The 12496-nt window shown below is 37.7% G+C and overlaps 2 protein-coding genes and 1 long non-coding RNA gene across 10 annotated transcripts in view; 2 read left to right on the forward strand and 1 right to left on the reverse strand.

The window, feature by feature from the left end:
• The window catches only part of corn (microtubule-binding protein cornetto), a 127457-nt gene that overhangs the window by 47681 nt on the left and 67280 nt on the right, over positions 1–12496 (reverse strand). The window lies entirely within an intron of this gene.
• Positions 1479–2212, forward strand: LOC143025194 (uncharacterized). Its single transcript, XR_012966366.1, has 2 exons — positions 1479–1705; positions 1843–2212. It is a non-coding gene; the product is annotated as an uncharacterized LOC143025194 (long non-coding RNA).
• On the forward strand, positions 3032–5675 carry LOC143025195 (uncharacterized). Its single transcript, XM_076184652.1, has 2 exons — positions 3032–5168; positions 5306–5675. The coding sequence occupies exon 1, from the start codon at positions 3105–3107 to the stop codon at positions 3621–3623; it is 519 nt and encodes a 172-aa protein (XP_076040767.1). The 5' UTR covers positions 3032–3104; the 3' UTR covers positions 3624–5168; positions 5306–5675.

The following is a 12496-nucleotide window of genomic DNA, read 5'->3' on the forward strand; positions in this document are numbered from 1 at the left end:
TGTAAATAACAAATAAAATACATAAATAAATGCAAGATGGCACTGGCCCTGTTTGGCACCACGGGTCTGTAAACAACGAATCAGTCTCATTTAGGATCCATTGTAGCAACAGTTCGCTCCCCGACTCGAACGAACCACTCTGAAGGCGTTATCACACTGACCTGTTAAACATATGTATATACACATATATGTATATACACATATATGTATATACACACACATATATATATATATATATATATACATATGTATATATACATGTGTGTATATATATATATATATATATACATGTATACACACACACACACATATATATATATATATATACATATACATATACACACACACACTTCAACGAATGGACGGCTTAGAAGACGTTCTGAAGAAAATTGAAGTTTTGTGGATCCCAATGCAAAGAGAAGTGCCTATTGTATTTACAGGGTGGGGGGGATATTGCTCGTGGAGTAGTAGGAAAGTAGGGAAAGAGGAAAAGGGGAGGGATTACTGAGGGAAATGGAAGGAAATGAGGAAGGAGTAGACTTGGCCCAGGCAGACAGGCGAAAGGTAAACAAACGGCCCCCCGACGACGATGAAATGTCTAATAAAAATGTAAAGATTAGAAATATAGATAAGAGCAATACAGTAGAAAGTGATGAGAATATTTTCCAGGGATTTAAAGAGGGTGGGGGGACACAACCCACCCCCACCCCCACCCCCCCGACTGACAAGACTAGAAGAGAAGGTCGATAAGATGATCGAGGACTTGGAGCGTAGGTTCGGTCATGTTAACAATATTATACGGAGAGTTGAAAAATTGGAAGAACTAGAGAAGGCGAACAAAAACTTAACTAAGGAAATTGAAGAATTAAAAAAACAGTTAAAAGAAGTAAAAGATGAGAATAAAGTCTTAAAGGAGAATAATAAGGAGAACAAGGAGGGTTGGAAAAAATTCAAGAAAATAGCGAAGTTGCATTCACTGACATAATCAGACAGCAAATGAATGAACAAACTGAAAACTCAGTTATTAAAGTGATGAGACAGAAGGAGAATATAGTAAGAGACTTAGCAGACAAAAAGAAATGTATAATTATGTAAGGACAGGAATTTTGAAGGGATATTATTTTTGGAATTTCGTTTTATTTATCTATTTATTTATTTGAGAGACTGGATATTATGGACGTCGAGACGGTTTTACTCAACCAAGAAGCAAAGTAGAAAATAGAGCCTTAATAGACCATGAATTTATTCTATTCTATGTCTGCCTATCAAGATGTGTTGGCAAATAGCCTTACTATAATCATTGAAGAAAAACATACAATAGGAGATAGCTACAAATATATTTCAGCTGATTTTGGTTCAACTAAAGCTTCGAGACGACATTAGAATGTTCTCGAACATAGCGGGCGCACCGTAGCTCCGCCCACCCGTGACGTCACTAACGTTCGGACAGAGGCGTAAACTAAGGCCATTAATTTGAAGAGTAATAGGAAAAATTCCCAACTTTCAGTTCAGGATTCCACTAGAGAAATAGTTTAGGGAGAGATTGTAGCAGCTAGGGGCTCTGTTGAGAAGCGAAATGAAGTTTTACGAAATAATACAACAGGGAGGTTAGTAGTTTACCCATAGATACGAACACATAGCCGTCTCGTTCTTTTTGTGCGCAGCTAAAATTTTAATCTGATGCCAAAAATGATTCCGATAACAGGTATGAACACGTTCTGTAAGATTAATGAAAACAAATGTCAATATGTGAGTTAAGTGATATAGTGCAGATATAGTAGGTAGATAGTTATTATTATTATTAAGTTTTGAATCTGATGCCAAAAATGATTCCGATAACAGATATGGAAAAAGGGGTTTAAGGGAGTGTACTTCACAAACACTTTGCGTATATACATTAGCTATGAGGGTGTAATCCTTAGAGTACAATTCTGTCTGTGATCGTTCTCTAATAAGAGTACGGGGTTGAAGGTAGACACAGTGCTGGAAGTAGACACAATATTGTAAGTAGACTTATACAGTGACCGGAAGGTTGGAGCGTAAATAACTACGTTTTTCCACGTGCCTGTGACCTTACTTATGATGCCCATAATATATTTTTCATATTGTAAGGATCAATAGATTGTCTAGTTGGAGAAAACCACAATATACTTTTGTATTTCCTTACTATATTTTTGCTTCAGTGTAATAATTAACATATAGCAGACCTTCACTTATACACTTTTACTACCCCCACATTATTGGTGGCACCACATTATTGGTGGCCGAGCGGTGGGATTTACGCTATTAACCAACCTGAAGCTCACTTATCGGTGTGTCGACTTAGACAAAGCTTGTGTACCCTGTGGATTGGCAGTACAGTCATCAGAGACAGAATATATCCCATATAGAAATAGCGGATGAGATTGTGTGGGGAAGTGACGTGTTAAGGTGTATAGCTTTGATGGAACTACACATAATTAAAGGCAGTCAGGTAAAAATGAACAATAAAACGGAATGGGAATCCAATTCGGGAGAGGAAGAAGAGACGAGAGCGAGGATGGAAGATAGACATGAATGGGAATCTAACCCAGGAGGAGCTGTTCTATTGGCCAAATTTAAAGGTAGATGTATGTAATTTTGTAAAGAAATGCATTACTTGTCAGAGGTTCAAGGGTACACAAGGGTTGTCACAGCAATACAAAGAGGTTCCCCCTGCTACAAAGGCAATGGAGAGAATAGGCATAGACCTAACGGATATGGTATCCGGGTCGCAGGGATATAGGTATATTTTGACCATAATCGATCACTACAGTAGGTTCGTTAGGTTTTTCCCATTGAGAACAAAACACCACCAACACATACTACACTCCCTAACCCAGTTCTTCGCAGATTACGGCACCCCAGAGAGCATCGTAGCAGACAATGGAGCAGAATTCACCAACATGGCTTTCAAGAAGTTGTGTGGAGAACAGCAAATCACCCTACTCTACACCACCCCATACCACCCACAAGCAAACGGTGTAATAGAACGGCTGCATCGAACGTTGAAGAGCATCCTGGCAACACTATGCCAGGGACACCCAAACAAATGGCCGGATCTACTACAAGCCTGTCAGAGGAAGATGAATGGAGCCACACACACCTCCACCGGACATACTCCCTATTTCGGCTTCTTCGGAAGACACCCACCCCGATTGGCCGGTCATAGACTCCCAGGTGTAGAGGGAACGGAAGATGAAACAGAGGTCGCTCATCAAATCATCCGAGAAACCCACCGTAAGATGACAACGGAGTATCGGAGTGTGGCGAACCGCAGGAGAGGCGAGCAGAAGGTTGAAGTGGGATCTTTAGTATGGATCCGGAAGGAAACTGCTATACCAGGTACCTGCCGCAAGCTGAACCCCAAGTGGGAAGGGCCCTACAGAGTGGTGGGGGCATTAGCAGGACACAGTGTATACGAACTAAGAAATCCCTTCACGGGAAAGGAGACAAGGAGAGCTGCTGCTCAAGTGAAACCTTACTTTGGTTCCGAAGAGTGGTTGGTGGAGCCTGTTGAAAAAGAGTTCCACCCAGACCCGGAAGTGGAAATACTACCACCGAGGATGCGTCGTGCACCAAGACGGCTCATCGAGGAATGCTGAAGAAATCAACTGGAGCAACCCGACCAGTTGGTGCCATATCTAGTGATTTAAGGTGCTAAGATGACAGTGGTTAACTGCAATAGTGTAGCGATCATACCGTGCCATTAATATCCAAAGAAAAACGAATGCGTGCAATTAATCCGAAGGTGCTCTCAGTGTTCCTATGTGTTAAGATATCTTAGGATTAAGGCATACTTGTATTGCGTATTTAGTTGTAACCCACCTATACTTTTATACATGTGTAAGGTTGAGATGTCCTAGGATTAAGGATGCATATATTTCATATGTTGTAAAAGGAAATTTCAGCAACAGCCAGGTGAAGGAACTAAATGTCAACTTAGGGGGGGGGGATAAAGAAGTCAATATTAGCCTAGGAGAGGGACTACAAACGATGGTTAGCGAGCACTTTCATTCGGAGTAGTATTGGAAAATGGGAAAATTCTTTAGCTCGAGTTGGGGTCATGAACCCAACTCAAATTCACAATTGCCCGCTTGACAGGGGTGTAGGACTTCAGGACCTGGTGGACAATCGCCGATTGCCCAGAGGTGAGCCCACAGAAGGGGAAGTAGTGTGCCACCCATGGGGCGAATCCACAAGAGAGAGTCGTGGCTTAGCTCGGTCGTAGCGGCTATGCATGTCCAGTCAAGTATTAGGTAAGAGGTTAATTGGGGAATCCAGCCAATACGAAGGCTGATGGAAAAGTCCACGGAGACATCCACAGTAAATAGGTGTACCCCCGGGTCACCTGAGATTCGTACACTTACGAGTGTGCTGAGGGGAGAGTGCCTCGTCAAGCTATCAAAAGGATAATCGCTCTCTGATGCAGGATGGATTTTTTTTTTCTTTTGCAGAGGGATTTGGACCACACCAAATAGAATCCTTCACGTGATGTTGCGGAATTTTTCTTACAGAGGGGCGTAGGGCCATGTAAGGACAGGAATTTTGAAGGGATATTATTTTTGGAATTTCGTTTTATTTATCTATTTATTTATTTGAGAGACTGGGTATTATGGACGTCGTGACGGTTTTACTCAACCAAGAAGCAAAGTAGAAAATAGAGCCTTAATAGACCATGAATTTATTCTATTCTATGTCTGCCTATCAAGATGTGTTGGCAAATAGCCTTACTATAATCATTGAAGAAAAACATACAATAGGAGATAGCTACAAATATATTTCAGCTGATTTTGGTTCAACTAAAGCTTCGAGACGACATTAGAATGTTCTCGAACATAGCGGGCGCACCGTAGCTCCGCCCACCCGTGACGTCACTAAACACGTTCGGACAGAGGCGTAAACTAAGGCCATTAATTTTAAGAGTAATAGGAAAAATTCCCAACTTTCAGTTCAGGATTCCACTAGAGAAATAGTTTAGGGAGAGATTGTAGCAGCTAGGGGCTCTGTTGAGAAGCGAAATGAAGTTTTACGAAATAATACAACAGGGAGGTTAGTAGTTTACCCATAGATACGAACACATAGCCGTCTCGTTCTTTTTGTGCGCAGCTAAAATTTTAATCTGATGCCAAAAATGATTCCGATAACAGGTATGAACACGTTCTGTAAGATTAATGAAAACAAATGTCAATATGTGAGTTAAATGATATAGTGCAGATATAGTAGGTAGATAGTTATTATTATTATTAAGTTTTGAATCTGATGCCAAAAATGATTCCGATAACAGATATGGAAAAAGGGGTTTAAGGGAGTGTACTTCACAAACACTTTGCGTATATACATTAGCTATGAGGGTGTAATCCTTAGAGTACAATTCTGTCTGTGATCGTTCTCTAATAAGAGTACGGGGTTGAAGGTAGACACAGTGCTGGAAGTAGACACAATATTGTAAGTAGACTTATACAGTGACCGGAAGGTTGGAGCGTAAATAACTACGTTTTTCCACGTGCCTGTGACCTTACTTATGATGCCCATAATATATTTTTCATATTGTAAGGATCAATAGATTGTCTAGTTGGAGAAAACCACAATATACTTTTGTATTTCCTTACTATATTTTTGCTTCAGTGTAATAATTAACATATAGCAGACCTTCACTTATATTCTTTTACTACCCCCACTTGGGCATAGGCCTTTTCGCTACCCAGAACCAACCCCGAACGACCTGAGGAAAGGGGACGGAGTCAGACGTGAATAACAAGGAGCAGTTTCCATTTATGGTCAGATATATCCATATAGACGATTGGGTGGTGGCAGCGTATACCTTGATTTTTTTATTTCCCAAATCGTTCTTATGTGGGTATCTCTGATCACTCCTATTGGAGGTGCTCTTGGTTAAACACTAAATCAATCGACGGCACCACAATTATATTAGGAATGGAAGAGAAACATAACCCAGATAGAACCACAAGAATCAAAGAGGAAAATGAAAAAGTAAGAAATTTACTAGAATTAGTTCAGGAAGATGAACCAGAAATAATTAAACAAATCGAAGAGAAATTCAGGGTAGGGAAATATAGTACAGACAAGACCAGACCAATTAAGATTAAATTCAGGTCACAAACTACGGCTGAGAATATCTTATCCAAAACAGGGAAACTAGCAACAAGTGAACAATATAAAAAGGTATGGATAAAAAGGGAAATGAATAAAGAGGAAAGAGAGGAAGAAAAACAGAAAAGACTTGAAGCAAAGGAAAAAACGAGATAAGAACGGAGTCAGAAAAAGAGAGATTCTATTGGAGAGTAGTGAATATGAAACTAAAGAAAGTCGACATACAAGAGAAAAACAAAAGGGAAACAGAGAACACAATGGAAGTGGCAGAAAACTAAGAGTGTCTTACACAAATATAGATGGATTAATAACAGGATTGAATGAGCTGAATAATTATTTGAAAGAAAAAGAACCAGACATAATGGGAATTGTAGAAACAAAATTAAAAGGTCCACTACTACCCAACAGTGTAGGACATGATGCATATAATTATTGGATTAGAAACAGAGTGAAAAAGGAAGGGGGTGGAGTTATGTTCCTCACTAAGAAGGATATAAACGTGAAGTGTGTCACATATGGAAAGAATACAGTAGAGATGATAATGATGGAAGTAGAAGACAGAGATAAGAAGAACAGAAAGTTTGTGATAAATTATGTGCCCCCAAAAACAGCCTCATGGGAAGAGAGTGAACATAAAAGTATGTTAGAGGACACAAAGATAACATTAAACAAGATAATGGAAGAGGGAGGAAAAACTGTTATGATGGGCGACTTTAATTGCAAAGAAATCTGCTGGGAAGAAATGACAGTAAAGGGTGGAGACGGCTCATGGGGAAACGCTCTACTTGAGATGGTTACTGACCATACAATGACACAATGGATACAGGAGAACACTAGGTATAGAAATGAAGAAGAGCCATCGAGACTAGACCTAGTAATTACATCCGGACCTAGAATAGTGGACAAAATTGAATATAAAACACCAATAAGTAAAAGTGACCACATATTGATTGAACTGGAACTTAATGAAGAAAAATATATGAAAAGAAATGAACAATATAGAAAAGGAAGAATGATGTATGAAAAAACAAACTTTGATAAAATAAGAGAATTCTTTCAAAAGGAAAACTGGGAAGAAATATACAAAGAAGAAACAACAGTGGAAGAGAAATGGAATATTTTGACAAAAATTTACAAAAAAGGAGTGGAAAAGTATGTCCCAAGACAAAAACAAGAAAAAGAATATGTAAAATGCTGGTACAACAAAAGCTGTAGGGAGTTAAAAGACAAAAGAGACAAAGCCTGGACCAGATGGAAAAAAGACAGAAGACCTGAAAAATGGAAAATATATACCTGTTATAGAAATGAATATGTACAAATGTGCAGAGAGGAAAAGAGAAAATATGAAAAAGATATCATAGAAAAGTGTAAAGATCAACCAAAACTATTCTACAGATTTGTAAACAATAAACTGAAAAACAAACAAGACTTGGAGAAATTAAGACAGGAGGGAGTTGAATACACTGAGGAAATGGAAATGGCGGAAATTATGAACAAACATTTTAAATCAGTGTTTACAAGGGAGAACATACAACCTGAAGAGAACGAATGGAAAGAGAAAGTCCCCCCTATGGAAGAAATAGAAGTAACAAAGAATGAAATATTAACACACTTGAGTAATCTTGATGTCAGAAAATCGCATGGACCAGATGAAATAGCAAACTGGATTTTGAAAGAATGCAGGAATGAACTGGAAGACAAAATACATAGCATACTAAATAGTTCCTTGAAAGAAGGAAAAGTTCCAGAAGATTGGAAAAAAGCAAATATAGTACCTATATATAAAGGAGGAAATAAAGAAGAACCTACCAACTATAGACCAGTCTCTCTAACAAGTACAATAGCAAAAATTTGTGAAAGAATTATCAAAAGTAGATGGGTAAAATATTTAGAAAAAAACAAAGTGTTAAATCCAAGGCAATTTGGATTCAGACAAGGACGATCATGCGTCACCAATTTAATATGTTTCTATTCAAGGCTAATAGATATAATACAAGAAAGAGATGGATGGGCGCACTGTGCATTTTTAGATATAAAGAAAGCTTTTGACAAAGTACCACATAAGAAGTTGCTTAAGAAATTAGAAACTAAAGGAGGAATACAGGGCAAGCTACTAAATTGGATGGAGGACTTTTTGCAAGAAAGAAAAATGAGAGTAGTGATAAGAAACCAGCACTCAAAATGGGATGAAGTAATAAGCGGTGTTCCGCAGGGAACAGTTCTGGCCCCAATAATGTTTGCTATATATATTAATGATATGGATGAAGGAATAGAAAGCTATATGAGCTTCTTTGCAGATGATGCAAAACTACTGAAAAGAGTGAAAACTGAAGAAGATTGTGAATCACTACAGAGATCTAAATAAAGTACAAGAATGGAGTAGGAAGTGGGAGATGGAGTTCAATACAAAAAAGTGTAGTATAATGGAATTTGGAAAAAGCAAAAACAGAATAACAGGAGCATATAAATTGGGAGAAGAAGGAATAAAAAAAGTAGAAAATGAGAAGGACCTGGGAGTCATTGTTATGAATAATATGTCACCTGAGAAACATATAAATAAGATTTTTGGAGAAACTTATAATCTAATAAGAACAATCAAAGTTGCATTTACATACCTGGATGAAGAAATGGTGAAGAAAATCCTAATCACCCTGATAAGACCAAGATTGGAATATGCAGCAACGATATGGTCACCAAGTGCAAAAAAATTTATAAGAAAACTTGAAAGAATACAAAGAGCAATTACAAAATTGGCACCAACACTCTCAAAACTATCATATGAAGAGAGACTAGAAAAACTTGAACTACAGACACTAGAGCAAAGAAGAGAGAGAGGAGATTTGATAGCTATTTACAGAATCATGAAAGGCATAGAAATTACTGACAGAGAGAATCTGATAAAATGGGATGACAGAAATACTAGAGGACACGGAAAGAAAATAAAAAAAGACAGCTATAGAAGAGATTTGAAAAAGAACAGCTTTCCTCACAGAGTAATAGACAGTTGGAACAAGTTAGATGAGAAAGTGGTGTGTGCAAAAACAATACATGAATTTAAAAATAGTTTAGATAAAATGAGATATGAAGACGGGACCCCACGAGCATAGCTCCCCTTCCCGTAAAATACAACTAGGTAAATACACACTTCAACGAACGGACGGCATAGACGACGTTCTGAAGAAAAAGTGAAATTTCGTGGATCCCAAAGCAAAGTACCTATTGTATTTACAAGGTTGGGGGGAAATTGCTCGTGGTGTAGGGAAAGTAAGGAAAAAGGAGAAGGGGAGGGATTACTGAGGGAAATGGAAGGAAATGAGGAAGGTGAGGACTTGGCCCAGGCAGGCAGACGAAATCTAAACAAACGAGGTCCGGACCAATTTAGCGATGATGAAATGTCTAACACAAATGTAAAGATTAGAAGTATAGATAAGAGCAATACAGTAGAAGATGATGAGAATATTTTCCAGGGATTCAAAGAGGGTGGGGGGGACACAAACCCCCCCGATTAATAAGACTAGAAGAGAAACTCGATAAGATGATCGAGCACTGGGAATTTAAGTTCGGTCACGTTAACAACATTGTGCAGAGAGTTGAAAAATTGGAAGAACTAGAGAAGGCGAACAAAAACTTAACTAAGGAAATTGAAGAATTAAAAAAACAGTTAAAAGTAAAAGAAGAGAATAAAGTCTTAAAGGAGAATAATAAGGAGAACAAGGAGGGTTGGAAAAAAATCCAAGAAAATAGCAAAGTTGCATTCACTGACATAATCAGACAGCAAATGAATGAACAAACTGAAGACTCAGTTATTAAAGTGATGAGACAGAAGGAGAATATAGTAAGAGACTTAGCAGACAGAAAGAAATGTATAATTATATTAGGAATGGAAGAGAAACATAACCCAGATAGAACCACAAGAATCAAAGAGGAAAATGAAAAAGTAAGAAATTTACTAGAATTAGTTCAGGAAGATGAACCAGAAATAATGAAACAAATCAGAGAGAGATTCAGGCTCGGGAAATATAGTACAGACAAGACCAGACCAATTAAGATTAAATTCAGGTCACAAACTAACGGCAGAGAATATCTTATCCAAAACAGGGAAACTAGCAACAAGTGAACAATATAAAAAGGTATGGATAAAAAGGGAAATGAATAAAGAGGAAAGAGAGGAGGAAATAAGGAATCGACATGAAGCTAAGAAAAAAAAACGAGGCCAGAACGGAGACAGAAAAACAAGAATTCTACTGGAGAGTAGTGAATATGAAATTGAAGAAATGGAACAAAAAAGAGAGAAACACAAAAGAAACAGAGAATACAATGGAAATAACAGAAAGTTAAGAGTATCCTACACAAATATAGATGGATTAATAACAGGACTGAATAAACTGAACAAATATCTTAAAGGTAAAGATCCGGACATAATGGGAATTGTTGAGACAAAATTAAAAGGCCCACTACCACCCAACAGCATAGGACACAATGCATATAATTATTGGATTAGAAACAGAAAGATAAAACAAGGGGGTGGAGTTATGTTCCTGACTAAGAAGGATATAAACGTGAAGAGTCACATATGGGAACAATAGAGTAGAGATGATAATGATAGAAGTAGAAGATAGAGATAAGAAGAGCAGAAAGTTTGTAATAAACTACGTGCCCCCAAAAACAGCCTCATGGGAAGAGAATGAACATAAAAGCATGTTAGAAGACACAAGAGTAACACTAAACGAGATAATGGAAGATGGAGGAAGAATAGTTATGATGGGCGACTATAATTGCAAAGAAATATGCTGGGAAGAGATGACCGCAAAGGGTGGAGAAGACTCATGGGGAAGTGTTCTACTTGAGATGATTATTGACCACACAATGACACAATGGATCCAAGAGAACACTAGGTATAGAAATGAAGAAGAACCATCGAGACTAGACCTAATAATCACATCAGAACCTAAAATAGTGGAAAAGATAGAATACCAGGCACCAATAAGCAAAAGTGACCACATATTGATAGAACTAGAACTAAATGAGAAAAAATACATGAAAAGAAATGAACAATATAGAAAAGGAAGATTGATGCATGAAAAAACAAACTTTGATAAAATAAGAGAATTCTTTCAAATAAAAACTGGGAAAGAATACACAAAGAAGATACAACAGTAGAAGAGAAATGGAATATTTTGACAAAAATATATAAAAAAGGAGTAGAAAAGTATGTCCCAAGACAAAAACAAGAAAAAGAATATGTAAAATGCTGGTACAACAAAAGTTGTAGGGAGATAAAAGACAAAAGAGACAAAGCTTGGACCAAATGGAAGAAAAACAGAAGACCAGAAAAATGGAAAATATATACTTGTTATAGAAATGAATATGTACAAGCGTGCAGAGAGGAAAAGAGAAAATATGAAAAAGATGTCATAGAAAAGTGTAAAGATCAACCAAAACTATTCTACAGATTTGTAAACAACAAACTGAAAAACAAACAAGATTTGGAGAAATTAAGACAAGGAGGAGTTGAATACACAGAGGAAATTGAAATGGCGGAAATTATGAACAAACATTTTAAATCGGTGTTGTCACATATATTCCCATATATGTAAGACGGGAATATTTTATTGCTTAGATGACGGCGCCCCGCGATTACGGGGAGCGTCAAATTACAGGACGAGTACTGAGGAGGCGTGGGAAGGAGGTCCATCCATACAATGGAGTATTTGTTCTAACACTCAGCCTAGAACGAAGGAGAACGTTTTTAGTTAATTGACCAATGGGGTTCAACCACCATAGACGCAATTCCTATGGGCCAATCAGAGGGTTTTTGAAGAAGAACCAGGGCGACTTGGGCGTGCCAGAGTCAGTTTTTGAGGGTAGAGGGGAAAGTGTAAAGGTGTGCCTCGGAGGGGTCGCCGGCTGAAGTAAGTCCTCTGTACTCCCCCTGTATTAGTCTTAAAACAATAACTCAGCTAGTAACACCACTAGTGCTTCATGTAGTGGTGTTAAATGTTTATGGCAGTGACTTAGACAGTGTTTTTTGTTGGTAAAGTATTAATTAATTAATTAATCTTCTTTCACCCCCGTTAAAAGTTTTCGAGCGGGAATCTTCTGTTTTGAAATATATTTACTCATTTGAATGTAAACTTATTTACACACTTGAAGTTTAGTGATTGTAATCCTTCATGTAATCCTGTTGAGTTTTAATGAATAGTGTTAAACGTTATTCTGTGCGTTTCATTTTTCTTGATTTTCTTGATTTTAATAAAATCAAGTGGCGACCTTGTAATTTCTATTGGAGTTTTCCCAAAGACATGGGGTCTTGGGAACTCAGTCACCCATTCACTCTTACTATGTGTTACGAGTCTGACAACTT

Source organism: Oratosquilla oratoria, chromosome 5 (assembly GCF_046742065.1).
Source record: "Oratosquilla oratoria isolate Oo_2021 chromosome 5, ASM4674206v1, whole genome shotgun sequence".
NCBI lineage: Eukaryota > Metazoa > Arthropoda > Malacostraca > Stomatopoda > Squillidae > Oratosquilla > Oratosquilla oratoria.